At 38.0% G+C, this 27,801-nt stretch overlaps 2 protein-coding genes and 1 long non-coding RNA gene across 5 annotated transcripts; 1 reads left to right on the top strand and 2 right to left on the bottom strand.

The window, feature by feature from the left end:
• Positions 1-26: 26 nt before the first annotated feature.
• Positions 27-17,403, bottom strand: CP (ceruloplasmin). 2 transcript variants are annotated; one of them, XM_023932695.2, is made up of 19 exons: positions 17,234-17,403; positions 15,388-15,632; positions 14,248-14,460; positions 13,568-13,744; positions 12,736-12,990; positions 11,389-11,554; positions 10,275-10,414; positions 9,574-9,714; positions 9,240-9,451; positions 8,587-8,737; positions 6,756-6,968; positions 6,241-6,448; positions 4,939-5,078; positions 4,342-4,470; positions 3,658-3,764; positions 2,731-2,947; positions 1,920-2,059; positions 1,351-1,513; positions 27-301 (listed from the first exon to the last, which is right to left on the bottom strand). In XM_023932695.2, the coding sequence occupies exons 1-19, from the start codon at positions 17,386-17,388 to the stop codon at positions 231-233; spliced, it is 3,243 nt and encodes a 1,080-aa protein (XP_023788463.2). In that variant the 5' UTR covers positions 17,389-17,403; the 3' UTR covers positions 27-230. The 2 variants fall into 2 exon arrangements, with proteins under 2 accessions (XP_023788463.2, XP_023788462.2); XM_023932694.2 differs by having other exon boundaries at positions 8,623-8,737.
• On the top strand, positions 10,367-15,102 carry LOC147651394 (uncharacterized). The gene is made up of 2 exons (XR_015274575.1): positions 10,367-10,505; positions 14,269-15,102. It is a non-coding gene; the product is annotated as an uncharacterized LOC147651394 (long non-coding RNA).
• A 5,093-nt stretch (positions 17,404-22,496) lies between the features above and the next one.
• Positions 22,497-26,509, bottom strand: TM4SF18 (transmembrane 4 L six family member 18). 2 transcript variants are annotated; one of them, XM_023932696.2, is made up of 5 exons: positions 25,972-26,509; positions 24,321-24,410; positions 23,529-23,671; positions 23,252-23,432; positions 22,497-22,806 (listed from the first exon to the last, which is right to left on the bottom strand). In XM_023932696.2, the coding sequence occupies exons 1-5, from the start codon at positions 26,146-26,148 to the stop codon at positions 22,792-22,794; spliced, it is 606 nt and encodes a 201-aa protein (XP_023788464.1). In that variant the 5' UTR covers positions 26,149-26,509; the 3' UTR covers positions 22,497-22,791. The 2 variants fall into 2 exon arrangements, with proteins under 2 accessions (XP_023788464.1, XP_086700311.1); XM_086844185.1 differs by lacking the exon at positions 24,321-24,410 and having other exon boundaries at positions 25,972-26,396.
• Positions 26,510-27,801: the final 1,292 nt, after the last annotated feature.

Raw genomic sequence — 27,801 nt, 5'->3', positions numbered from 1 at the left:
TAACATGCATTAGCCATCACCTAGAATATTGCAAGATACTGTTTTTATTTATAGAAACATATATTTATAAGCTGTTACATCCATTCAGCTGTGTTAGCCTGTGGTTCTTTTCTTAGCCATGGCCACTATGTGAAATCTTCCAAAACCTGTAGAGATGAGTGGTCTAGAAGAGAGTATTTTCCAAGAAATGAAGGTGGACCTTGGAGGATCACTCTGTTAAAATTCTTTTATCATTCTTGAGTGCCTGTCATGCCTTTACAGTTGAACAGATTGAATAATCTTGGGAGCAGAGACTGTTTGACTGGAGGGGGAAAAAAAAAGCTTTTTGTTACATTTCATCAGAAGAACTGTCTGTGCATGCGGCCAACAGAGTCCGAAACTAACAGAGGATCTGAGTACCTTCTGAACATTGTGAGTTAGGTTTAAGAACAATAGTGCACTTAAGGGTACATTTTAATGCCATCTAGATGCCTAATAATAAAAAAAACAACATACTGCTAGTCAAAGTTGAAAGTCTGTTTTTACATGTCTTTCTGTGTACTTTTAAATTAGCCTTGTTATTGTCTGGAGGTCTGGCATAACATACTCTAAATCAATTTTACTGTTTATAAAATAGAATTAGGTGTTGTTTCACATTCCAATGGTTTATCAAATAGAATTAGATTTTCTGTTTAACATTGCATTCTATATTTTTAGTATTGCTATAAATGTAAATCATATAGTTGCATATATATACAGACATCACATATTTTGAATTATTTCTGCTGTTCTTTTTCTGTTGATACCTGTTATGCTCTGTCTTTTGAGTAGTGGAAAATGTTGGTTTTAAAATTGTATTAAGTTTTTAGAAGCAAGAACTTTCAAAATTCTTCAACATTCATGATTGTTCACTTGTAATAGTGCTAGAGCAAGGTAACAGTGTCCCTAAAGCTACAACATGCCCTTGAGAAAGCAAACACTATTTTAGTTTTCCAGTACTTCAGCTGTACAGGAATGATGAATTCAGCTGTGCTTGTTTTGAACAAAGATTGAGATGAAGTGTGACACTACTGGCACTTCTTGGGTACAGAAATACTCTATCTCATGAAGAATTACTTTTAAATAAAAAATTCTGTCACTTAGATTTCATGATGGTAAGGTGACGTAATAGTCAGTTACCATCCAGTCCTTCAGCTACTTCATTTTCCTGATCAGTGCTGCGGGAAGTATTACCAGGGGGCCTGCAACATCTTGGCTTCTAGACATGTAATATTGCTGGGTGTCTGAACTGGTTCTAAGTATGCTGGCCTGTCCATGAGCCCCATTGTGCATCTTAAAACAACAAACATTACTAAGCTAGATGGCTCTTACCTTCCTTCGGGAGCACAGTGTAGGTCACTTCCATGCCTGCATGGATGTGGTCAGTAACATGACAATGTAACAGCCAGGTTCCAGGGTTCTGTGGGATCATTTCCACAGTTTGAGATGTCCCAGGGAACAGGTCAAAGACATCTGCCCGGTAAACCCCTGTTTGCTTTGAGACAAAATGAAGCAACAGTTAAACTGTGTTAAACACACTTTCTGTGTGTCATTTCTACTGCAGCATCACTTTGTACATCCACCTCATGCTCAAAAGTTTAAAAAACTAGCAACTAAGTGGAAACAAAGGAAGACTATAGCTTTTTTCTTACCACAGCCATGAAAAATTCACAATTATCTTGTTGAAGTAACTTCTGAGGTTACTAGTGAGCAAATGCCACTGGCAGATATTCTCTGTCTCTTGTATGTTGATCAAATGTTGAGGCATAAGACCCTTGTGGTCAACATACTAGCCCTGCTTAATATTGTAATGCAACTTCTCACCATAAATAACAGTCCTTGGTATTTGACTTACCTCTCATTCTTAACACAGCAAGAAACAAGAGAAAAAGACCTGGTACCTTGTAGTCAAAGCTGTGGCCATGGAAGTGTACTGTGTGAATGTCTATCTCATTGCCCATTCCCATCAAATACCAGCTGACATTATCTCCAACATGCATAGTCAGGCCATGCAAATTTCCAAACACCTTTCCATTAATGCCTAAAAAGAAGGAAAGACAGAGAAAACCAGTAAGATTTTGTGTATTGTGTATTGTTCATCTCTAATATGATACAGATTGAAAGATTTGAAAGCCAGTGCCAGACAAAAGTAATGGCTTTGGACAGTACATAATGAATGGTTTATATTCCACATTAAGCTAGAAAGAAAGACATAATTAAGAAAATTTCTTTGCTGTACACCATTGCTAATATTGCCATTTTTAAAGAGCTGTGGGTATTGCAGATCTTTAAAAAAAGATCTGCAATTCTTGTAGATCTGTGTAAAAGGGTAAGCTTTACAAAGACACACTTTCAGGATGCACATAGTCTTTTCAGCATATCCAGAGCAGTTGTTTACTGACTTAAATCAGGACTTCAAATTCCATTTTTATTCTTTCTCTACTCAAAACTTCTATATGGGAATATATTAGGGTGTGTTGTTGTTGTTGTTGTTGTTTTGTTGTTGTTAAGGGTTTTTTTAACTTGTGAAAAAAAAAAAGTCACTCACTGGCATTAGCAGTGTTTGCATACAGTTTGAGTAAGATTTTTTAGGCATTCTGTCGTGGAACTGGAAATTCAGGGGGCTGAGAAAGTTGAATTAATATGCAGTAATTTCAAATACAGAGTTTTATAGAATTTTCAGAGCTATATGAACTAAATTGGGAAACATACCATGCATTTTATTACTTTCAAGGAATTCCTCATCCTCTTTGTCAACAAGGTGTGGGTTGGTAGAATACATTTTAATGTTTTCGTCCAAGTACCAAGACTCATTTTCATCAAAAACCATAAAGAGAAGAGCAAATTGAACTTTCTTTTTAGTGTGAAATGATGGCAGGTAATGTTTATGACACACAACAAGTGTGCCTATTAATCCACTGTAAGTGTCCTGAAATGAAAAATGAAAACCCACATAATTGCAAGATGTAACTAAGCAGAAGTACTTTTAATGGCATACATGAATCCTTTTACTATCTTCATAGCTGTCAGTATCTAGGAATAAGGGCAGCCAGTGTCAAATGAAGTCACTTCTTCACTCTTATATGCTACCCAGGAATCAAGTTCAATGAAGACTGCCTCATTTTCATCTCTCGATACAAATAAACATTTATTCCGTATTAATTTATTGCTCTTTTTCCAAACCATTTTTAGAATTTTGAGCTTGATTTCCATTTAAAATAAACTTCTTGACACTTCATTTGTGACAAAGGCAAGAATACATTCATCTCTGTTAAAAATACTATGTTAAGCTAATTAATGCCTGGTAAAAAATGACAGAGTTGTGTTTCACAGTTGCATTTTAGTTTCCCTTCAAATGACTGATTAGATATTAAGCAAGCTATAAAGTGTTAGCTTTAAGAAGGGAATGTGAGATGATCTATACCAACAGCAGAACAACCAGGAAGCAAAACAATGAATGTGTGTAGTACTGAATTTCTTCCCTGACTTTCGTACGATTTTCCTTGAAGAAACATTTAAATTCAAAGGTATGGTAATAGGGGAAATAACTTGGTAGAGAAAGCAGAAAAAGTTTCAAACTTATCTCCTTCGGCTATATCTATGTTGGAGACATGAACAAAACTGATATCAAGAATATACCTTAACAATGTCCACTGTTGAATGGTACGCCCATGGAATACAGTGTGAATCTCCTTTCTCAGGACTAGATCTCTCTGGGATTTTCCAGACATACATTTTTGTTTCACCTGAATTAAATAAGTATCAAGTTAATTTTTGAAGTTTTCAGTGTGCTGACCTACAGGAGGTCATCCTGAAGCAGATGTTATCTCCATTTACAGGTTATGTAGTTGAAGTTCCCCTTCCCATTTACTGCACTGGTTAGCTGATGACCCCTTCTGCAGATCCCTGATTCTTCTTAACAGTGATTTGGTTTTTTTTTCGTGTGTGTGTGTGAATGTGTCTGCACTGTCCAGTTCACCATACTTAATAAAGTCAATTGTAACTTTTGTAAAGATCATAGAGGAGCTTGAGAAGTTATACCATAAGCTGTGCTTTCCCTATGGAGCCAAATCTGTTGGCTTTCATGAAAGGTGTAGCCACATTGTGTCAAAAAATTACTGATCAGTCAAGGATTATGATACATAGCAATAATTAGCAAGGGCATTTGAACTGTAGGAATATTTGTCATAATCAGCATCAAAAATTGAAGAACTTGAGGCGAGACAAACAACAGTTACATCTTTCCTGCTATCTGGGAGCTTGTTAAATTTTACCAGAAGTCTTAATGTTACCTGCAGGAAATAAAGAAGGGTGGTTTGTTACCTGGGTTAGTTACAGCAACAACAGAACTGTCTGTTTTCACTCCATGGGCATGGATAGAATAGGGTCTTGATGCTAAGTTCTTAAAAACTATTACGATTTTATCTCCAATATTTGACACAAGCAATGGCCCTGTTGGATTGAAAAGAAAGATTAACTTGGTTTTACAAAACATCAGAGCAGACAGAAAGCCAGCTTGTTGTGTTCAAATTCACAACATTGGCTTATGATTCAGCTGAAACCTGTATAATGTTCACTATGACATGCCAACTTGAGATGTTAAAATTAGGCCTCTACTTCTCAGCACCTACTCCGTACCTGAAGTCCGTTTGGATGTTGCTTCCCAGTTTTATGCTAACTTAGGAAAAACTGATCTCTGATCAGGCAGCAAACCAAAAGGGTTTTTTTTCCCTTGTAGAACAAGCTGTGTTATCTTGCAGGGAAAGCACCACAATAAAGGTAGCAATTCCAAGTAGGTTTTCCATTTATATTGAGGCAATTTTTGTGGGTAGAATTGTACTCAATATTATTCAAAATTGTATCTTTTGATCTGTGTCACTACATTTTTTGTGTTTTCAAAACTGAACACGATGACTTTACCTTGAATTTCCAGGTGCTGCTGCTCCTTTGCTCTGTTTTTGAGAGTACTGAATGTCTGATCGGTGTACTCACGATATACTACCTTTTTGTACTTTGAGCCAATGAATTTGTCATCTTTATTTAAAAATGGGTTGCCAGGGCTGCCAAAAGAAGAAAGAAATGTATTCCTTTATGCATTTTAGAACATCTTTTGCAGGTATGTCAATTAACTATCAAGCAACAATCCAGTTCAGTGAAAGAGTAATCTCATAAACCGCTAGTATATTGAACATTAAAACATTCTTGTTTAGCTGGGTTAGGGTTAACCTTTAGAAGCTTAAAAACCCCACTATAGATAGAGCAAGTCTCTGTGGTACTTGAAAATATGCTGAGTGCTTGGCCTGGCAAATGCTTCAAATTGCAACAGGAAACAGAGTAACTTGCATATGGAAAAATACAGCCTTTGGTGACTTGTGTACATCTGAAATGAAACCTAAAACTTGTAAAGCGTAAGTGCCTTGCTGACATAAAATGGGAAGGATTTTCTGCTGAGATCATGGGGGCTGGACACAATGGGAGGGGGAAAATCTAGTAAGAACATAGTCTGTATTACTTGTGCTTAGGATTATGTCAGAGTCCACTGGTATACAGGGCAAGGAAATGTACTATCAAACTGAGGAAAAAGAAGAAAATGCAATTAAGTTAATAACAAAATATAGTTATAATCTGCTGCTCAAGTTATTCAGGTGAAACAAAGAAATTAATCATTCTTCTTGATCCTTTTCTGCTAATTGGCATGCATTATTTGATCCAATCATTTCTCTCTCATTGAGATTAAAATACTGGAAATAAAACACTGAGACAACAAGCTTCATAGTGAGTGGATTCAGTCATGGTTGTATCTTGTGTAAGCTCATGAAATTTAGAGGGGTCAAAAAGTACCTTACTCAGACTAAAAATAAACATGAGACAAAGACCTTGTTTATCAGGACACAGTCATCATAGATAAGATGACAACATTTTAAGCCAAGGACTACCAACATCAGTAGATAATAAATGTGCATGCACTATCCAGGATCCATTAAAATTTATACGTGTCCTACAGGAGGTCTGTGCTGTACTGTTCCTCAAACACTGAGCTGGTCTGTGCTGTCTGGCTCAGTTACATGGCAGCACTACTGGGAAAGGACAAATTCAAGTGAGCCCAAAAAACCTGTGAAACGAAAGTGTGTCTAGAAACATTCGGAAGAGGAAAAGGTTCGGAGAAGTGAGTTGGTCCTTTGCTTTTTTTGCCTTTTTCCCCCTGTGAGTATTCCAAAGTACCTTTCCTCATGGTATTGATGTTGCTCAAATTCCCATGTCCTGTTAGGAGAATAGTCCCATTCAACTTCCACGGCAGCAATGTAGTAAATCTTTTCATGCAAATACATAGATAAATCTACATTCCACCAATGGCATTTTTTCACTTTGTAGTTCTGTTTCATGCCCCCAGTGTAGTGGTCTGTTGTCAGGCAGGACACTTCAAAAACTCCTAGTGGTCATGTAAGAAACAAAGACTTGAGGAGACTGAGGCACAGGTTATTGCTCATATAAATCAAAAATCTTCATGCAGTATGGCTACTTGTAATAATAAAATTCAGCATACAGAGGACCTAGAAAAATCAAGGCTTTAGCATTAAGAACATATGTCCTTAAAGTTTACTGCCCTTCAAACAGAGCTGTACTCAGTTTTAGCACCAGGATCAATATACCAATTACTTAAAGGTTGTCTCTTGCACAAAACATTCATAGGTAACAGCTTCTGCATTAGTAAAAGGATTTTTAAATAAGACATTTACCTTCAGAATCAGGCTTCATAATAGCTGTAAGAACTGTATGTGGAAACAGATTTGCTGTATCCCTTCTTGTTCCTTTTGACACAAAAGTGTTTTCTGAGAAGTAGATCCCATGGACATCAACTTCTGAACCCAAGCCCATCAAATGCCAGGAAACAACACTTCCTTTACACATCTCAAGACCAGGCTGATTTCCATACATATAACCATTAATGGCTATAGAAGATTTGAGAAAGCAAAACCCACCTTAATTAATATATTACTTAATTCTGCAATAGAGATAAATTAATAAACACTTCAGATGTAATGTCATGACTTAGACTGAGAGAAATACCAATAATAAAATAGTTTATCACATCAACAAAACTAAAGAATCAATTCAAGCAAAACAACTTTTAAACTCCAGTGTTTAAAAATAATTTCTGTTTTCCTTTTCAATGTCTTCAGCACATACTGCTGCCTTGGCCAGCTGGAAATTTCCCTGTTTTCTACTTGTCACATATACAGAATGCATATATATAAAGGATGCTGTTTTATACCCTGCAATACCTTCCAGCCACACAGCAGAAGCAATTGGAGGGGTTTTTTAGTTTGAGTTACTAACCCTTTCTAGATAGTCATTTGCAAAACTTTCAAACCCTGGGCTTCTCGGGTACCACTGAATGCTCGGTGCCAAGTGTCTGTAAACAGGAATGGCCCTGAAGGGAAAATTTTTCAAAATGCACAAACAAATATTCTTAAAGATTAGGACTTACTGGCAGGGCTAGGGCCTGAGGGTAAAAATGTCTTTTTCACATGAAACTTGAAAAACATTTCTGCAGTACTAAAACACAATCAGTGTGAAACTCAGTTCTGCTTTATTAAAGAAGCAAAGAGCCATTCTGAGGCAAAGTCCAGCCAGCAGGTCGAGGGAGGGGGATCCCTGCCCTCTGCTCAGCACTGCTGAGGCCACACCAGCAGGGCTGTGCTGAATCCTGGGCGACCCAGTACAGAAGACATGAACACACTGGAGAGAGGGCAACAAAGAGCCACGAGGATGATGAAGGGACAAGAAAGCATTCTTACAGGGAAAGGCTGAGGAAGCTGTGATGACCCTTCAGCCAGAAGAAGAGGCAACTTAGGGGATCTCAGCCACCTGTACAAATACCTTCAAGGGAGAGTGCCTAGAGGATGGAGCCACGCTGTTCCCAGTGGTACCCAGTGACAGGGACAGAAGCCCAACTGATGCTAACAGACACCAGCTGACACAGGAGGTTCCCTCCAAACATCAGGAAACAAACAGGTTACTGTGAGGCTGACTAAGCACTGGCAGAGGCTGCCCAGAGAGATGGTGGAGTCTCCATCTTCGAAGGTATTTGGAAGTCATCAGGACATGGTCTTGGGCAAGTGGCTCTGGGTGGCCCTACTTGAGCAGGGGGTTGGAGCAGGTGATCTCCAGAGGTCCTGTCCAACCTCAACTTCTCTGTAACTCTGTGAAAGACCTTTCAGCTACATCATCTGCAAAGCAGAGGTCAGTTTTGTCTTGCTGCCTGGTTGCACTCATAGTGGTTGCACACAGGCTAAAGATCTAATTCCTCCTTCTATTTGCTCGAAGTGGTACATAACCATGATGAATTCTCAACTGCCATGAAAGACATTGAACAGCTGGAATTATACTTTGAAGTACCACATTTAGTTGAAACTGAATTGCACTGAAATGTTTTGGGGTTTTTTTTCTATTGTAAAGGAGTGAAGTGTCTCTTCATTACACAGATTTCCTGCCTTAAACATCAAACCATAAAAGTAAAAACCTTATTGCAGAAATTAATATTTGTCTAACTAATATTTTTCTTACAGTGCATTTTGTTAGACTCTTGGAAGTCTTCATCACCTTTGTCAATTTTGTCAGGACTTAGGGTAAACGTCAAAATATTATCATCCAAATACCAGCTCAGATTCTCATCAAATACTGTGGCAAGTAGAAAAAACTCCAGGTTCACATTTTTCTGTTGAGAAGAGATAGTAGAAGGGAAAATAGAAATTAGTGAACAGAAAATATCAGGGGGAAAAATCCTATGTTCATAATAATTTATGAGTACAAGTCACAAAATAGAGTAAATTTTGTTAGAGTAAACATTGATACTTCATTCTGATAATCTCAGAGCTCTGTAATTGCTGTATCTGGAAACTAAGTACTGCTAATGCTCTTTCTACCAGCAGGGACCACCTCCGAAAGTGAGTTTGTATTTGGTCTTTAAAATCTCTACATATTCCTAGAGATTCTCATCATAGCTGAGAAAGCAGCTGCTCATGGGAATGGTGTTTTCACATAGCACTAGCTGCCTATCTGGAGCCAGATTGAAAATCAACCCCACTTTCTTCATGTTGTTTATCCCCCTTACAACATGAGTGAAACTGTGATGTGGAGAGGAGGTGGTACAGTCTGGAAGGAGAAAGCAGATTCACCTGTGACGATGCAAATGTTTCCTTTTTTCTTCTTTGACTGACCTGTTTCCCAGTAGAAAGCAGAGCTCCTTTCCTGCACACTAGGAGAGGACCAACAAGGCCAGAACTGGTGTCTCTGACTGAATCCACAGCTGAGTAATAAAGCCAGGTTAAACAGTCTGGGTCTTGCTCTGTGGGACCCACATCTTCTGGCACATCCCATTCATACGTAAATGTGGTGCCGGGACTCACATGAGAGGCTGGAGATTTGGTACCTATTAGGGAAATCAGCATTGGGAATTATGCTAAGCGCATATTCTTTCTTTTCTCACCTTTAACACATAGGCAGGTAAGGCAGTGAGTGCTCAGATGCTGCAGCACCCCATCCGTGTCTCACCTGTGGGGACACTGCCATAGTGTGCCCCTGCCTCACTCCTGCGGTAACTCACACCGTGGGGCTGGATGCTGAACGGGCGGCTGGCATTGTTCCGGAAGGTCACCATGATGCGCTCACCCACTTCAGCCCTGATCACAGGTCCTGGAAAGGTGTACACGGTCTAATTACAGGATATTTCAATCAAATGGTGTATGGGTCACCACGAACTTATGGTATTCAGTGGCTGGCTGCTTTTTCCCTTGCACGAGGAATGCCCCTGGGCCTCTGTGGCCACAGACCAGGTCCCTGGCGCATGGAATCGCAGCCCATCAGCAGCCAATCCCAATTCTCATGAGGCCCAGTCACTGGACTTTCAGGACAGTTCCTCCCTTTGGAAAGGGATTTACAGACATTAGGATTACAGACAATCCATGCCAGGAACAGCAAGGTTATCAATAGGATTAGATCTGCCTAGCCTGGTCTTGTAATTAAGAGCCTGAACTTCAGAGACCATGGCATGCTCCAACAGGGAAGCTGGGTACCATGACAGTGTTGCATTCAAGAGCTTCTTTACACTTGGGGGAAACCACAGGCACTAGCGACTGCTGGAGGCAGGGAGAGCTAAAGACTTCTCCTTGGAGGTGGGGGCACTGCTCACTAACTAGTGGAAGTGACTGTTTACTCATAAATATTTGACATGAAAAAATTTTAGGCTCTCTTACCTAGGAGTCCAAGATGTGCTTCCTCTGCAAGCCTTTTTTTATGTTCAGTGAAAGAACCATCTGTGTATTCTTTGTAAATTGCTTTTTTGTAGGAGCCACCAATTCTTGTCTCACTTTGTTCAAAGAAGATGTGAGATTCACTGTGTAAAAGAAATTGAAATAGATGCAAACACTTCAAGTCAAAATGCTCAAGTGTATAAAGGCCATCGGACCTCAGACGTGTTTTCTGAGGTATGACAATGCTGAGTTTGTCTTTTGGGTTTCTTTTCAGTGGTATGGTCATGCACTTATATGCACTTACATTCCTGTAGAAGATGTGCAGGAATACATTCTCCTTCACTAACTTCTCATTAAGAAAAAGCAACTGTGATACCCTTACAAAGCCAGTATGCTTAGAGACTCATCAACAATGTTTTCTAGTCAACATTTCATAGTCTTCAGTTTACTCTTCTTTTAATTAGAAGTTACAAAAATTCAACAGGAGGGGATACGAACACCAAGTATATGTAACATCTATATACAAAGTGAGAAGATTCACTCTGCACTTCCACCCTTTAAGAAAGGACCTTTGAGTGTTTTCCAAGCGCCGTTCAAATAATGAACTGTGCCTGGTTGCTTGTGGAAGAAGTAAGTAGGCTTTAACTCACAGATTAAAAACTTGAGGAATCACTGTATTCAGTGAATTTTTCCAGGTCTTAATTATGTAAACACAGTGCAAAGGGCAAAGCTATCTCATGCGAGCTGTTTCCTGGATGAGCTACAGTTAGCTTGAGTTTCATCATCTAAGCCAATGGTCATGAACTCCTACTTTGTTCCCTAACTCAGAATAATCAACCATCTTGAATAATCAGGAGTCACAGCCTACATAGGACAGATTAATTAATTATAATCCCAGTGAAATGACTAACATAGGAGCAAAATTTAAGGTAACATTACAAGGAAAACAAATTACCTAATTTGGTCTGAAATTTATTCTAGCATTAATACTTAAGTACAGGTGAGGACAATGAGCAATTCTGCTTAAAAGTCAGTTCTACTATATGGCTTCCCTTATTTAGTATGCTTAAATCAATTCTGCTTGGAAAATCAAAATTCTTTAATTAGAGGCATTTACCTGTCAACGATTAATTCTTGTCCTGTAAAATGGTTCACTGCAGATGGGCCATAATTCCAGATGATCTCTTCAGCAGCAATGAAGTACTGTCTTATCTTTGTACTCTCATTGTGACTTGGTGTGGATTTCTTACAATCTTCTACTTTAAAAAGGGCCTGCATACCACCTGGGAAAAAAAGAGGTAGAAAAACCTAGAGAGAAGGAACTGTATTTTGTTTTCTCTTTCCCTGTGTCCATCAGCTCTTTTGTTCCCTGGACAATTCCCACGCCATTGATGGATACGCAAATCACAAAGAGAAAGATGAATGCTATAAAAGAAGACATGCCAGCTGAGCTAGGATATAGAAACACAGCCATGGTATCTACAGCAGGCAGACAGGTGTGGTAAAGGGCATTCTGTTTGTAAAGCTGCCACTGGCATGGCAGAGAAGATTAGGGTAGAGTAGACACAGTGCTGTTAGTGAACAATTCAGCCAAGGTCAGATGTTACTAGGCTGACCATCCTCCATCTAAATGTAATTAACAGCTTACTTGTGGAACTCCCAAGTCTGCATCCTAAGGGAAGCAGTTAGCAAATCTGCTTGCTGGAGATACACATAATATAGTGAAGAGAGCACTTTTACAGTTATAAATCAGGCCAATTTGTAGGATTTCAGTCTTGGCCAGGATGCTTCAGCCATATCAGGATGATGCTTGATCTGATAAAGCTTGGAACCTCCATGTAGTTGAATCTGTTCGTTACATGCTCCTTTTTATTTTGAAGTTTTCAAATCTTGGAGAATGATTTTCAGTTCTGTGTTCTTCCCCACTTCTGTGACAAATTACTTCTCTCACTTACAGGAATATAGACCATTCAAAAGCATGGAATTAGCTTCTAAGTATTCCATATGGCTATTAAAACTGAAAATAAAGGATAATACAGGGAAGAGAAAAGAACATCTCTGCTTATTCAAGAAGGCACTTTCTAGAACATGTGTTTGTCAGCAGGCAAATTAGCCTGCCTATCCTGTGCCCCTTGTCAATCATGAAATGAGCCCAAATTTTTTTGTTGATAAAGAGAAAATTGTGGTTAGTTATCTCCAGCAGGAGGCAAACGTCATGCTGGTTTTTTGCCCAAAGGTGAGGCTTGCAAAAATGCAGCTGTGCTAATTGCTGCCAGCTTGATTCCCACAGCTACAGGCTCAAACCCATCTAATGCACTTGCAGGCATTTCAATTGCTCTGGGAGTTTTGTTACTTAGAGGAGAATATTGCCTGGCATATCACAAGGTCAAGAGTCCTGCAAAAGTAACTCAGTAAACTCATAGCTCAAGCTAAAAAAATCTGATCACTGAAACTTGCACTGTACCTTCAATATGGTCATTCACTTGGCAGCTGAGCAGCCATTCCCCAGGGCTCCTTGGTACCATGACAGCATCCATGAATGTGGCTGGGAAGAGGCTGATGGTGTCAACTCGATGATGCCTTTCTATTAAGGTCTGCCCATGAAAGTAGGCTGAATGTATATCAGCTTCATTACCCATGCCAAAGAGATGCCATTTTATCTTATCTTCCACACACATTGTGAGGTTTGGGAGGTATCCATACATGTACCCATTGATAGCTAAAATAAATGTTGTTTATTGTTGTTATTCACAGACCTCAGGATTTTTTTTTTTTCAAATACAGGTATCATACAACCATTGCTCTATTCTTCAAAATAGAAAGAGCTTCAAAAGAAAGCTCCACATCTTTGAAAACCACTGCTAGTATCAGATACATGCTTCCTAGATAGGTACACATAGATATGATTCTGGAATACATGCCAGAGTAAGAGGTATCTTATTTGTTTACACTAACAGTAAAAACTGTTTTTCTAAACTGTGAAATTATAATACAGAGCTCAGGACTAAGAAACAGAACAAAGTAGCACAACTTTGTTAGAGTGCCTGGGAAAATTACACTAGCAAAGAGCTTCTTGGCCCCTAAGAATTTTATATCGCAACTCCAAAGGTTTAATTGTACAATACTTGCCATTGCTTTTTAATTTTTTAATTTTTATTTAAAATAATCTGTCTTAATCCTCTAAGAAAAATCCCTGGTTTAAAAAAAATCTACAACTCATCTTTAAAAGAGACAAGACAGAAAAATCTTATTTCACTCTATCAGTGTCAAGCAATATTAATATAATGTTCTCTCACAGTGCATTTTATTGCTTTCCTGGAAGTCCTCATCATCTTTGTCCACTTTGAAAGGCTCAGAACAGTAGGTTCTGATATTGTCCTCTAGATACCAACTGAGATTTTCATCCACCACAGAAAACATAAGGATAAATTCAGCATCAAATTGTTGATCACTGTCCCTCTTAACTTCTGTACCTGAAAAATAAAGAGGTATATTCAAAATCTTTGGTAACTGATATATTTTTTTTTGTCAGCTTTAACTCTAGTTTCAGTAGGGCTGGACCCTGTTTACGTCACGTTTTGACACTTTTCTTGAGCATTACTGTATACATAAATTTACAGACGCAGGAAACAAAAATATCTTTTGAATTGTTCTTTAAAAGTACTGAGAATAAATATTACATGTTATTATCTTCTTTATATCAGAATTTACAATTTCTTGCACATTGCTAGCATAGCACATCTCATATGGATTTGTGAACAAAGTATTCTGTAAATTATATTCACTCTCATACACAAAATCAAACTACTTCCTACTCTATTGAAGACAGCTGATTGAGAAGACCAAAAGCTGTTATTTCAAAATCAATTATAATCTTCTCCTCTTGCAGGAAGTTATTTCACTGATATTTAGCAATGATAATTATCAATGACCTTGCATATGTATTTATTTACTCATTTATTTATTTATGGTTTACCTTTCCTGCAAATTATTAAAGGCCCAACAAGACCTGAGGCAACATCTCTTGGAGCATCTATGTGGGAGTGGTAAGCCCTGGTTATGCAGTCTGCATCTGCTTCAGCTGGACCTTGATCTTCTGTCACATCCCATGTGTAAGTGTACTGGCCTCCAGGCTCCACAGCATCATCTTGCTTTTGCAAATCTTTGGTGGTGTCAGGATAAAAAGCACCTGAGGAATTCCACACAGCCACCATTAGCACAACACATTCACAACAGGGTGTCAGGATGCCACCTGCCATGCTGAAGTGTGCTACATGCTGCAGTAAAATGGACTGAACATCTGAATACAGGTTAAAAACCTACAGCTTTTTAATTGGATGAGTAGATGTTTTCTTTCTCTTTAGGAATCTTTTCATTTGCCTTTGAAGTCCATAGGAGTACTTCAATTTATGACCCATTAAATTTAGTCCTTAGTTTATTTGGAGGGGACTATGTATTTCTTGTAAAAATGTAACAATTCAAATATTTGTAAAATATTTCTTAAATATTCATCTTGGAAACTGTTCTAAAAAATTGCATATGCCCTGAAGGAATATAAGTGTTCCTGGAATGATAGCAACAGAAGAAACTTCTGAAAAGTGTATGTACTGCTACATAATACACTGTTCTGACCCCACAGAGTGTGTCTCTATCAAGACACATACTAGTTGTAATGAAAACTAGTCACTAAGAAGTATCTGTTTCTCCATTTTAAGAACTCTTGTGTGTCTTATATAGCATATGCACAGATTTAGTGTTAAGAAATGGGAACAGTACATTATGATTGTTAACAATATCTTCGTTACAGCATTAAATTTTTATATTTCCTCCATACCTGAATTTCTTATATACCTTTATACCCTTATTTTGATTGAAACACAAATACTCTTATTTCAGGTAAAATTTTGATCTAAAATTGCCTTCACAAATTCAAATTTTGGTTTTATATTTCACTCTTGAAAAAGTGTCAAACTTAACTTCTATTTTAAATTATTCATGTCCTAATTTAAATCTCCTTTTACCTGACCAGTCTTCTCTCTGATGGGAGAATACCAATTACACTCAGAGGGATGATTAACCTTTGATAAATTTTGGCACAGAATGGAATCAAGCTTACCTTCATTTTCTTTTGTGTATCTTACACCATGTGGATGCAGTGTGTAGTTTCTGGAAGCGAAGTTTTTCAAGTGAATAGTAATGGAATCTCCAACTTCTCCCTTAATTATAGGACCTAAAAAACCGAGCCAGGAAGGTTTGTCGACTATCACATCATATAAATGATTGGTATATTGAATGTAGATAGCCTTCTTGTAAGTGCTTCCTATCCTGTGTGGTCCTCTTTTGAGAAAGACTTCAGCCTGCCTGTAAAGAAAATACACGTATGCATCTGTAATGTGGATTTCAATTAATAGTCTCAAATAAAAACCAGGCCTCTGCAGCGCTGTGCACAACTGCATGCAAGCCTTGTGGTGAAATAAGTTAATACTGCCCAAAAATGCAAAGGATTTTCTACGAGGTGGAGTATTGTTTGAGCATATGGGGAAGGAATTGTAGGTACCTTGGCAAGCACAGGTCTGAAGTGTAGTTAAAATGCCAGTCCAGAGCTCCACTTGGGGAGCAAAGGCTCAGTTACTATAATTCTGAGTGCACGAGGCCTTTGCGCTGCAACCTAAAACGAACATATATGGTATGCTTCTTCTTGGACTGTTTTAAACAGCTACCATTTAGTTGTAGAGTATTCCTTCTGCACTGTGCTTTTCTCTGCCCCTACAAACATCATTCTCCACACAAGCCCAGCCTCATAAAGCATCCAGGTGGAGAAGGGGAATCAGAGAAGCTGAAACTGAAAAGTACAATACAAGGGACCAGCTCCACTGCAGGCATACAACTGCAGAAAACCTGAAATGAATGTAACATGCAGCAGGTCACCACAGACCAGAGAAAAGCAACGAAAGTGAAACAGTGAACAGCTGTGCTTTGTTGTATTACAACACAGCTGTGCAATTCTCAGACAAGATGCCGTTTCCACCTTCAGCTAGCCTGCTGAATCCCTGGCAGTGTCTTACATCTCACAAAGTTTGTGAGTGGGAAAAATAAAAAGCTGACTGCTTCATCTCTCACCTAATCAAGTGGCAGATTATGGATGAGGCTCTCACCAAAGAAAACAAACCACAGGAAATCTTGTAATCCCTCATCCAGGGAGACACGCTAAATGAGATCTGCATTTTTGAGATTCTTCTAATTTCTGGTTTCTCTCAACATTGTTTTTGCTTTGATATAGTCGTATTTAATTTTAAAGGCAGTGAAAAAAGAGAAGAAAGGAACACTTTTCCTGTCTCAAATATTTTTATGATGCCTTTTTATCTAGGTTTTCTTTATTGATTATTCAGACAACCATGGTGCTTCCCTCCTCCTTAGCCTACATATCTTCAGTCTACTTACTGCTCTCAATCTGCACAGGACACTCTTTGCCTTGTAACAAGCAACCCAGCTCCTCCACTGTGGGTGGTGTAGCTGTGTGTAGCTATGCTTTTGCACCAGTGAAAACCATCCCTGCCAACAATGAATGACTAAAAAGGAAACCTGTGCTCGGTAGGAAAGTTTTTAATTTGTCAAGATTCTGCATTTAAAAACAAAAATCATCTCCTCAGCACTAGTACCTTAGACATTCAAAATTAAACACCGTTAGACATTCAGGGTCTTATTCTAGTCTCTAGTTAGTAAATATTTCATTACAACAGATTCAGGCTCTACTGCATATTCCAATGCTTTGCAGAACATTGGTATGCAGTTCTCAAGCAAGCCAGGAAATAAATCAAAATTCCCTTATAGGTCTGACAGAAAATCTACTGACGCCAGCAAGACTCATTTCACTGCCTTTACCAAGATTTCAGTACAGCCCTGGTGTTTAAGCCAAATGATGTTGTAAAATAAAACTCAACCAGTGACACTGCTTTACTTACTCTTCTTCTGCAAAAAGCTGCCCAGAGATGGCATTGGCATTGCCAGGTGCATAGTTCCAGGCTGTCTCTGTAATGCCAATATAGTATTCCCAGTTCACAGCCCCAGCTTGGAAACAGCAAGAAATCAGCAAGCAGCTTAGGAGAAATAGCTTCATTCTGCATTCATGGACCTTGTGAAAAACATGAAATAAAAACACAGGACGGGCACATGCAATTTCCTTTTATACGTTCCTATCTCTCCTATTCCCCACATCCTTACCTTCCCCCTCCCTACTCCTGTTTGCATTTGTGAACACAATAAAAACAGTTGCACAATGTGTGTCAAGAGCAAACGAAAGATTCTGGTAATCTCAGTTCAGAAAAATCAAAGAATTTTTTTCTATTTCTTCCAACTTCAATCACACAAATTAGCATTCAGACTGTCATGGAGTGCAAATCTTGTCACTGAATTAAAAGCAGATTTAAGACCTAAGGTTCATTACATTCTTCACTATCTTCGTCACTCTCTACAGCTTGTATACTACTGGGAAAACAATCCTATGATATGTGGCACAAGAACACAATTTCTTAAGTATACTATGAAAAGTTCTAAGTCACACTTTTTCCCTATGTATCTGCTCTGCATTGACAAGGAGCCCAAGCTGTGCCTGCTTCTGTCTGTTCATCCCACCAAACTGGTGCAGCACAAGCAGAAAAGGGAGGACTGAGATCACTGGAACCGGTGTGCCCAGCAGTGCATGCTTGGGTTAGCTCTGCTACCTGCCACAGTTCCCTTAGAAATGGAATTTTAGCACAAAGTGTGGCACGTATTGCTAGAGATGAAAAGGAACAGCTGTTCATGGATGAAGGTGGGGAAGTTTGCATCCCCTTTCCAAGCAGTTTTAGTATTGTGGAAATGAGGCTCAGACACTCCACAAAATTACCCCACTATGTTAACTTCCTCCTAGTCTGTTGCCAGACAGGATAAGCCACATTCTTCAATGATTAAAAACATGAGATGCAGATAATTTAAACTGTTACCATTATCTAAATGCACTACCCAGTGCCAAAGGCTTCTTTTGTTTTATTCAAGTTCAGTAAACATTTTGTATTGGTCTTACTGAAAAATAAGAACAGAATTGGAACTTAAACATGGAACACTTAAAAACCACCTAACTAAAGTTTGCAATGGCACTTTTTGGGAGTGTATATCCATTACAATATGGTTGTGTCTGAAGCTTTAGGCATACAAAGCTACCCGAAAACTTCTATTAAAAAATAAGAATTTTCATTCACTTGGAAACTCTTAAAAAATGTCATCTGTGCTCTGAGCACTGACACAATTGCACTTTTTCTAACTTGCAATTACACTTTTACATGGCAACTTAAAATTATCTGTAATAAGTAAAACTAAACTTATCTGTAATCATAAATAAATAAGTAAATATTTAGTAATGCAATCAATAAAAATTATCTGTAATAGGTAGGAATCCTTTGAAGCTATTTTTTTATATTGGTCAGAAAAATTATGTTTATTTTGGACAGAAGACTAAGATTCAGGATATAGTTAAAGTCTATTCTTTATATACTGATAAATAGTTCATTTACTTTTAAAGCAGTTTTCCTTTAATGACATAAAAATCTTAGTCTTATTCACCAGGACTATGGTATAAGATAGTTCACCAATTTTAATCACTATTCCCATCAGAGATTGTCAGAATATTTAATTTCTTCACATTTCTACATATCTGGATTAAATGGAGGACTCTACTTCTCCCTAAATGACAAAGCCAAAGCTGAGATTTTGAAATCTTCCCGAAATTATTATGAAATTCTGGACTTTCACAGGTTGATGTCACATGTTCAAAATTATTTCTGTAGGTTTTGGGTTTTTTTCCTTTGCCATGGATGAAGATAAGTAGTGCAGTGAAAAGATCAGCTTATCTGGGTTGCATATGCCCCTTTTGTAAATTAAGTGAGGTAAAAATGAGAACACTTTTATCTCCTGTTAAAATACTTAAATTCAAAGTCATTCCTTAGTACATGCTTTAATATATAAGTTGTTCATGTGTATGTAGGTTTTTGATATACTTTTGTTCAGATTTCCATTTGATTGAGGAAGAGAAAAGTCCACACAAGCAGTACCCTTGAAATCTCTACATTTATCTGAGGGTAAGAATATAAGCTTTATTTTGCCTTACACCCCTGAATACTCTAAATTACTCTTCCTTGATTTGCATAAGAACTAAATGTTTTTCTTATGTAAAAATACAACAAAAGCTTCTGACAAGCAATATTTTCTCCTCCCGCTTTTAATTGCACCTTCCCCAAGATTTCAGATTATCTGTATGCCTAAGCACACTCATCTTTTTCTTAAGGAACTCAAAAAACTGATCAAAGTACCTCAGCTTCTCAAGTCTGTATTATCTTCAGAGAGCATCTGAAAAACAGGTACTTCTCTCAGGATCCAAATAAAAAGACCCTATTTAACTGGTTAAATTATGAGTCTGCAGTTTGGTGTCATGAATATCCCTTTATTGTTTTAAACCATAGTACCTCATTTCTCCTATTGAAGATGCTGAAATACGCTGACAGTTTTTAAAATCCCCAAAATTGCATTGAAAAGATAAAGCCAATATTTTACTTCAAAATTTTCCTTGAAAGAAAAAATAAACCAACCCCAAATAGAATATTCTGCCGAAAGGTCTCAATAAGATTGCACAGTGAAGCTGAATAGAACCCCCACCATTTCACAATTCCTGTATTTTAATGGTGTATTTTTCCTGCTGCCCATGCTGCTGCTCTGGCTGCCTGCAAACCTCTGCAGCTGAACACCCTTTTAAAGAGCTGGTGCAGCTCCATTTGTCCTCTGCCGCTCCATGTGGAAAACCCCTCTGTCCATAAGGGGAACTATCAGGAAACCCTAGTTTTGCAAGGGTCACTTTTAGCTACAGAAGTATTAATGTACCCTAAAATGCAAAGGTGTGGATGGGGCTTCACAGTATTTTACTACAAAACTGAGTGTCTACAGTGATTTCCAGCTGCAGTCTTTTAAATGAATGGCATTACTGTTCCAGACACAGAAACCTGATACTCTGGCAAAATGCGCTGACTGTGGGGGACAAATAATGCTGGAACTCTTACTGCAGATTCAGTACTAACTCCTCCCTGCCAAGAGTTTACAAACTCAAATGGGCAGCTTTCTTCCTCTTGTGCCTAGGGTGTTTTATGTGGGGATTTCAGCAGGCAGGATGTGCATTTCATGTCCAGGAACTCTTGCACAAGGAAGGGTTTCTCACATTCCAACATGGCGCAAACCTTGTCCCGAAGACCACTTCTCCCTGCTATTGTTGGGTGAGGTCTGTGTTCTGCAGCTGGATGGTCATATTTCCTCAAACAACACCATCAGGATCATTGGTTATGTCTAGATTTCAAGCTAGTTAATTAAAATTCTTTACAGGAATCTTGGTTCTGCTACCAGGCTCAGCTCATAGCACCTCTTTTCAAAGACAAAACACTTAGGATTAAATCAGGATTTAAACTGATTACATCAAAGTTACCTTTGCCTTACATCCAAAAGCCCTGCATGAAACTGGCTGTTAAATCTGGAAATAGACCCCACTGTTAGGCTTTAGCATTCTTAACAACAATTTCAAATTAATAAATGGCCCCTTTAAAAGATGAAACATCAAATTGCAGTTGAATCTGGCTATGGCAATGGAAATGCCAGATTCTGGATTATGGGTAAAAAGAGTTGCAGGATCAGGATGTTCAACAAAAGCTACACTACATGTCTCTTTATTTAATTTAAGCTCCAGAATTAAGAGATACCTGAGATAGAGTGGAAATGTAAATTCACCAGACTCAATCATACAAAAAATGGTAAATTAAAGACAGATCCAGAGTCTGCAGGCAGGAAATCAGGAAGTTTCTCTGAGATGTTTGATAGGAGTACAGGTTAATTTTTAAGTTTTCTTTCTTTTCCTTCTGTCCACAAACAATATCCACAAATCCATAAAAATGCGGGATTATAGTTTAAGATAAATAGTATGTCACATATTTAAATCTAGAGAAAAACAAATGTGCAATGACACAGTCTTCATTTTATCATCATGCCTTTGTATCACACACCTCTGACAATGCATGCCACCTTGAACCATCTCCCAAAAGACTAGCCCCATTCTTACATATCATTTATTACTTTATTACTTCTTGCAACTTAAAGGAAACTAATAAATTAAAATTTTAGATGCATTCTTGAAATCCTACAGGGAGAAATCAGTTATTCAAAATAATCTGAGAAAAGAATATGAAGGCAATATCTCAATATTGCCTTGAAACAGAATCAAATATATATATATATTCTATTTTTTTCTAAACAATTTACCCAAAGCTAACACTTTTTGGTTTGTTTGGTTTGTTAGAAATGGTTTGCATTTCTAACAATAATTTAATATTTGATGTCAGTGTACCTGAATCCCACTAGTTCTGATGTAATAGGGATACATACATTACTGCAAGTCTGCAGTACATATTTATCTTTCCTCTGAGTGTTCATTGTATAAGAACTGGAGTGCTAAATACAGCCAAATGCTGCCCATGCAACTACAAATGAGCCAGGTGTCCACTTCATTGTGAATCCCTGAATTTTCACTGGAAATGAAAAAATAATTCTCAGAGAAAGTAAAAATAACTTTTAGCTGCTAATTTAAAACAAATTATTCTTTTTCATCTGATCATTATTGTCAAGAATGTTAGCCTTCCATTGTAGCAAGGTCAGGATACTTGGAAGAATATTAATAAGCTAGCATTGGGTGCTCACAAGGTTCCCTCGTATGTTCCTTCAAGTCACATCATACTTGATTAAAAGAAAAAAGTTTGCCTCTAAGTGGGAAGTGAAAAGAAACCCAGTGCAGCTATTAATATGTACCAATTAGTACAGATGAGTTCAGACCTATGTGTCTAATATGTCATTCAGGCCCAGGTGACTTTTTTACCATAGGAACCTGGTAAACTTTTTTCAGTAATTGTTTTTGCAGTTAAGAATTTCTAAGATGGAAGGAGCAGGGTAGGCTCTGTCCTCCATCGCCATCATGGTCTGTCTGTAAAATTAATTAATTTAGAAATCATGGCTTAACTCAGTGCATTAACAACCCCTCCTGATGTACTGTGCTTTGAACCAGGCCCTTTCGGAGCAACAAATAGTCATATGGTCTAAGCAATGGTAAGGGAGTACAAAAGCAGTTCTACAGCAGTTTATTAAAAGCAAAACAAACAAAGGTGATTTCAATACCAAAGCAGTTCCATTTTATTCAAATATCCCTATTGTCACAACAAGTTGGAGTGTAAAAAAATGAAGTGTTCCTGCCAGGTGCAACAGGGCAGATGAATAAAAATGTCTATGTCAGACAGTTGAAATATATCTCATCCAAAATAGAGAAGTTTCATAGACAAAGGTTTAAGACAAGAGTTTCATTTTTTCTTTGTAGCATTTAAATCTACCACTATGGGTAATGGAGAGGCTATTTCACTCTTTTTCTGGTGGTGGGGGAGAAGCAGCAAAAATTTCCTTGCCATTTTCAGAGAATCCCAGCCTGCAAGTAAAAAACAAAGTGCTGATCTTTCTTATCATTGCTGTGAAAGCCACATATTAGTAAGAATCAGTCATTCAGTCATTAGTAAGAATCTGATCATTCAGTCTGTAAATTGAATGTTAGAGCAAAGGCTTTCAACAACTTCTGCTGACATAAGAGTAATGGACTTGGCATGAGTGATTATTTCCTAAACACTTCTTTTTCTTCTCAGTCCTAGTCTTAAAGGTCAAAGTGAGCAGCCACCGGTTGGTTGGTTCTGCATACCAGAAGAAATTAGAGGATTAATCAAAACAAACAAATGTATTATCAGTACATATTCTCTGGAAAAAAATGCAGTAGTATAGAGAATGCATAAACCAAAAGGATAGGTCCCCAACTGAGAGAAACTGCTGAAGCTACAGTGACAAGGAGATGCTGAAGAAATTAACCTCAGATGTTTTATTACCTGCACAAAAACAGAATAGGTCCCACAGAGCGTTCGTTTCAACTCAGCAGCAACTTTGAGAATACAGATGATCAACTGCAATCCACTGAGGGCTATCAAAATCGAGAGTAAAATGATGTTCCACTCCACTATGTTAGCAGGTTCTGTGCACTTGGACCAGGCAGGGTAATCTGTGAGGTACCTATTAGAGAAACACCAGACCGAAGTAAGAAGAATGTTTCTGACTACTGATTTGATGAACAATTCCTCCCAGAAGAGTTACACCAATGTTTCTTACCCCCCAGCAGCGTCTTTGAAAATATAATTCCATCCACTTGATGAATTGCAGAAAGGGCCTTGAATCAAATGCAGGGTAAAAATGATGCAACTGTATCCCGAGAAAGCTATTCCAAGCAGGGCTAGCACAATAGAAATAAAACTCTAAAGTAAAGAGAGAGAGAGAAATATTACCTTGTGGGGATAGTGTCAACAGCAAATACGATCATTCAGTCTGTTTAGCTAATTCCTTGGGGCTGAATTTCACATTTGATTTACGCAGTCTTCAAAATTCAGAAAGAAAAAGAGTAGGTAAAGAATAGTAAGAATACACATACAAAATAAAGATTAAGACAGAGTTTAAGACAGCTCTACAACTGTAAGTTATATATTATTTGGGTAGGGCTTTTAAACTTGCCTTTTTGTAAAGTTGTTTCAGAAAATACTAGAGGAACACAAGCGTATATTAAATATGTCTGCATCCCAGGTAGCACGTATTGAGTCATTTCTGAAAAGAAAAACACTTCCAAATAATACAAAGGTGAAGCTGTTTAGCTGGTGTGCTTCATTCTACGTTCTTATTTTATTTTGCAAGGATTTGGGGGAAGTTTGTGTCTAATTTTCTTTCATCATGCTTATGCTTCAGAAGAAAGAAGCTACACTTTCTGTGACCTTGCAACCCAATTTAGAATCCTCTGTGAAAGGAAGTGAAAACAGAGCAGTGAAGAGGGCAGCAGGATGTGCTGGAAACAGGAGCAGGAAGGCATTCAAAACAAATGCTAAGGAGATGCACAGAAATAAAATACAGACTCACCCTGTAGGTTTTGTTACAGCTCTCACTCTGGCAACACCGATAGAACACACTACACTCCAGTATTATTAGAATTACTGACAAAATAAGGATCTGTAAGAGGACATTGTAAGGTCAGTGAGATGACTGCAGATACTAAGTCAGTCTCCTTCACCCTTAGAAGGCAGGGACTGCATCTCTTCTGCAGCTAAAGCTGATCCATAGGACAGCACAATTATTCAAGGCACACATGGGACTGGGGTGGTTTTAGTAGGCTGCTGCTGTACTCGTGTCTTATACTTGAAAGACAAGAGTACAGCATCTCCCACCACAGTAAAGTGCTACGAACGTAGGCACAGCGACACCAGTGAAGCTGAAACAAATAAACCCAGTTCGCAAGCAAAAGAATCAATACCAGTGAAAAGGAGAATATTTTATTGATATAAACACATCAGTTCAACACCTTCTTGCTGACACAGGTATACAAATCAGGGTATTGCCTTCCTTACCAACACACTTAGCCTAGAAAATGTCAGTAATGCAAACTTTTGATTAAATTCACTTAGACTTTCATTTGTTTGTCAAGTATCTAAGTAATATTTTCAAATTATTGGATTATTTAAGCCTGATTCTAGAATAATTTTTATAAATAGGATCTGGGCTTCAGAATCACAAACTGCCATTCAGAGAGGCATAGGTTTGAAAAGAGGTGTATGAGAAGAGAGTACTCCTGAATCGCAACACTGTCCTCTCACATGCTGCGGGTTTGTAACAGAATGATATGTGCATTTTTAATAAATTGGTAATAGTCTTAAGGCTAAAATGCTTCAAAATATCAGTATCACTGGTATTGCAGTTAATTTTTTCATACATTTGCCATTGTTTTTCTGTTTGAATCTTCTCTCTGGTAGTTTTTCTCTTCTGCTAGAACAGAAGGTTTTTCTTCTGCTTTAAAACAAATACACAATTTCTAAAGAATGTCTAATGTTTTAATAACAGTTCATCACCTTCATAAAAAAACCTCCCTTATGCAGATAAACCCTTTTTAAGCACTGATTGAGTGCAATGAACTTTGATCACATAACCACTTTCTGTTCCTGAGGCTACAGCTCTTTATCAACATGGTGAATTGCACGAGCAGTTAGCAACTCCGTGGTAGTTCATTACTGCAGATGAGCATATTACAAATGTAACAGGGAAAGTCCTACTATACTCATTACAGTGAGACACTTCTCTGTATTTAGGCTGACAACAGTATTACCTGATGCATTGTGAACTCTGTCCAGTCCTCTAAATAGTGGACTGCATACCGCTCTTCAAAACATTGAAACCATTATGAGAAGCTCTTTTTTTTTCATTTGGGTGAAAGAGCTCTAATTCAACCTTCAGGTTATTAAATTAACATAGTGATTGCTTCCATAATACAAGGAAAAATTACATATAAACAAAAAGACAGCAGAAAAAACACCCCAGCACACCCTGCAAAATCATTTGCACTTAACATACATAACATATCATTCAGTATACTAACTCTTTTTTATGTTATTTTCTGCCTGCAGTGGTTTTTGTTTTTATGCTTTTTTTAAAAGCAATTACAGAAGAGTTCCTGAAGAGTAATCCAATATTATTTGCAGTAGAATGCAATTCATTAAAAATCCATAGACTGAGCACTTACCATCACACCAGAGAAACAGATCCCTTCAAAATACCACTCATGGTTGGGGAGCTGGTAACTGGCAGCATGCAGAGCTTTCCCATTGGGAAAGTACAGGAGGATGTTCACAACAATACTCCAAAGCGCAAGAGGTACCAGCAGGCAACTCAAACAGTTTCCATATGTCTCCAAAGCCATCTCTCAAGAACTCTGGAAGTTTTTTTCTTCTAAGCTAACAAAAGTTTACAAGTCTTTCAATACAAGAAGTGTTTTGACCTCCCCAGCTTGATTCAGTCATTTCATATTCACAGGAACCAGTAACTGGGGTGTGATTCCAGGGACTGAAGTGCTTAACAGCAGAATAACAGATGAGTATCACTGTGTAAACTCACTGTCCTGTGTTAAGCACGTCTTTAAGTAGCCATTTCCCTTCCAAAAGATCCTCCTTTGTGATCTTCCAAATGAAATATGTCTAGGAGTCAGACTCAGGAAGGAACTTCAAAGCTCTCATTTCCTAGTGGCTGCTCAAAAACGTCCTCCTTCCCATGACAGGAACTGCAACACAGTTTGCAGAAGAAAGGTTTTTCAGCCTTACTGAACTGTGGGAAAGGGGGCTGTAAGAAGATAAATATACCCGGTCTTTGTACAGAAGGACACACTTTGCCTCATACTACAGAGATTTATTAATACAACCTTAAGAGGGTACCAATGTGTTACTGTCTTGCAACAGCAGGCTGAGTCTGGGCAATCTTGCAGAGAGTATGGAAGCCCAAATAACCCTGGTTAGAAACTGCAAGGCAGACTTCTTTTCACACTTTTAATCAATTACTCTTTCCCACAGCATTATGTGGCTTTGCAAATGAAATACTGCCATCTCTCCAATTGTTTCATTCTGTGCTTGCAGCTGAGCTTGCACAGCTACAGACCTGACCTAAGTACATGTGACTTCTTGCGCAGGACAAAAGGTCTGGCTGTTATTCTAAAATGCCTGCTCTTTGCAATGTGCAAAGTCAAAATCAAACAGCTTTCCTGTTGTTGAATGTCATCATTCCCCAAACCCTGAGCATCTAAACACTATCCCAGTAACACAGAGCCAGGGCAGATTGAACACTCGCAGCACAACCCAAGCCTTCAGTCAATCCCTCTGTGAGTCATCAGAAAAGAACTCAAGAATGACCTTATTCTTTATTCAATAGGAAAGCTGTGTCAGAGAAAAAAAAAAAAAAAAAAGAAAAAAAAAAGAAAAAAAAAGAAAAAAAAAGTAAAAAAAAGGGAAAAGTGAGTCTATCAAAAGCAGGAAGGCTGATTTTAAAAACAGTGACATCACAAAATATTTTCCTTGTGTTTCCTCATGAGCTGTTTCAGGCCCTTCACACATGAGGCTTCTCTCATCCTCTCATAAAAGCTGTTCAGATTGCATGTTGTAACTAATTCCATACTATCACTTAACATGAGATCACTCAAGGAAATGGGCATGGTGGTACTCACAAAATTACACCATTTTTCTACCTGTTCTCTGCTGTGACTCTCCTCTTTTTCTAGGAGGTTTCATTTTGAAGTCCTCATTCTTAATCTTCCCATATTTTCTGTTTTACTCTCTCATCACTCTGGACCCTTTTTTTTCAGGTCTCCCTCTAATCAGAAGTAGTAGCAGCCTGTCTTTCCAGACTCATAGGCAGAGACAGAACTCATGTCATCTACACCGTGCCATAGAGAGTAAACAGCTGCATTAAAATCATGCACATCCAATCCCCATGACTGATTTTTTTAGTACAAAACTCAAAGATCATATAATTGGCCGAAATATTTTCTTAAAAGCAAAGGCCAAAATTAGTAGCAAGCATCTTATTT

This window comes from Cyanistes caeruleus, chromosome 10, assembly GCF_971803275.1.
Source record: "Cyanistes caeruleus chromosome 10, bCyaCae1.hap1.1, whole genome shotgun sequence".
NCBI lineage: Eukaryota > Metazoa > Chordata > Aves > Passeriformes > Paridae > Cyanistes > Cyanistes caeruleus.
The sequence above is the reverse complement of the archived record's forward strand: the minus strand, read 5'-3'. Positions and strand labels throughout refer to the sequence as shown.

Bases quoted from the DNA above. Each gene is read 5' to 3' on its own strand.
- CP (XM_023932695.2), bottom strand. From the start codon at position 17,388: ATGAAGCTATTTCTCCTAAGCTGCTTGCTGATTTCTTGCTGTTTCCAA. The intron at 13,745-14,247 runs GTAAACCATAAA...TTTATTTTTCAG, and splicing joins TTTAATAATTTGCAGGAAAG to GTACAGAAGTTAAGAGGGAC. The intron at 8,738-9,239 runs GTCAGTCAAAGA...TCTTCTCAACAG, and splicing joins TGCTTTCTACTGGGAAACAG to AAAAATGTGAACCTGGAGTT.
- TM4SF18 (XM_023932696.2), bottom strand. From the start codon at position 26,148: ATGGCTTTGGAGACATATGGAAACTGTTTGAGTTGCCTGCTGGTACCT. The intron at 24,411-25,971 runs GTAAGTGCTCAG...GTCCTCTTACAG, and splicing joins TCTGTTTCTCTGGTGTGATG to ATCCTTATTTTGTCAGTAAT. The intron at 23,672-24,320 runs GTGAGTCTGTAT...TCTTTACTTTAG, and splicing joins GCTGTAACAAAACCTACAGG to AGTTTTATTTCTATTGTGCT.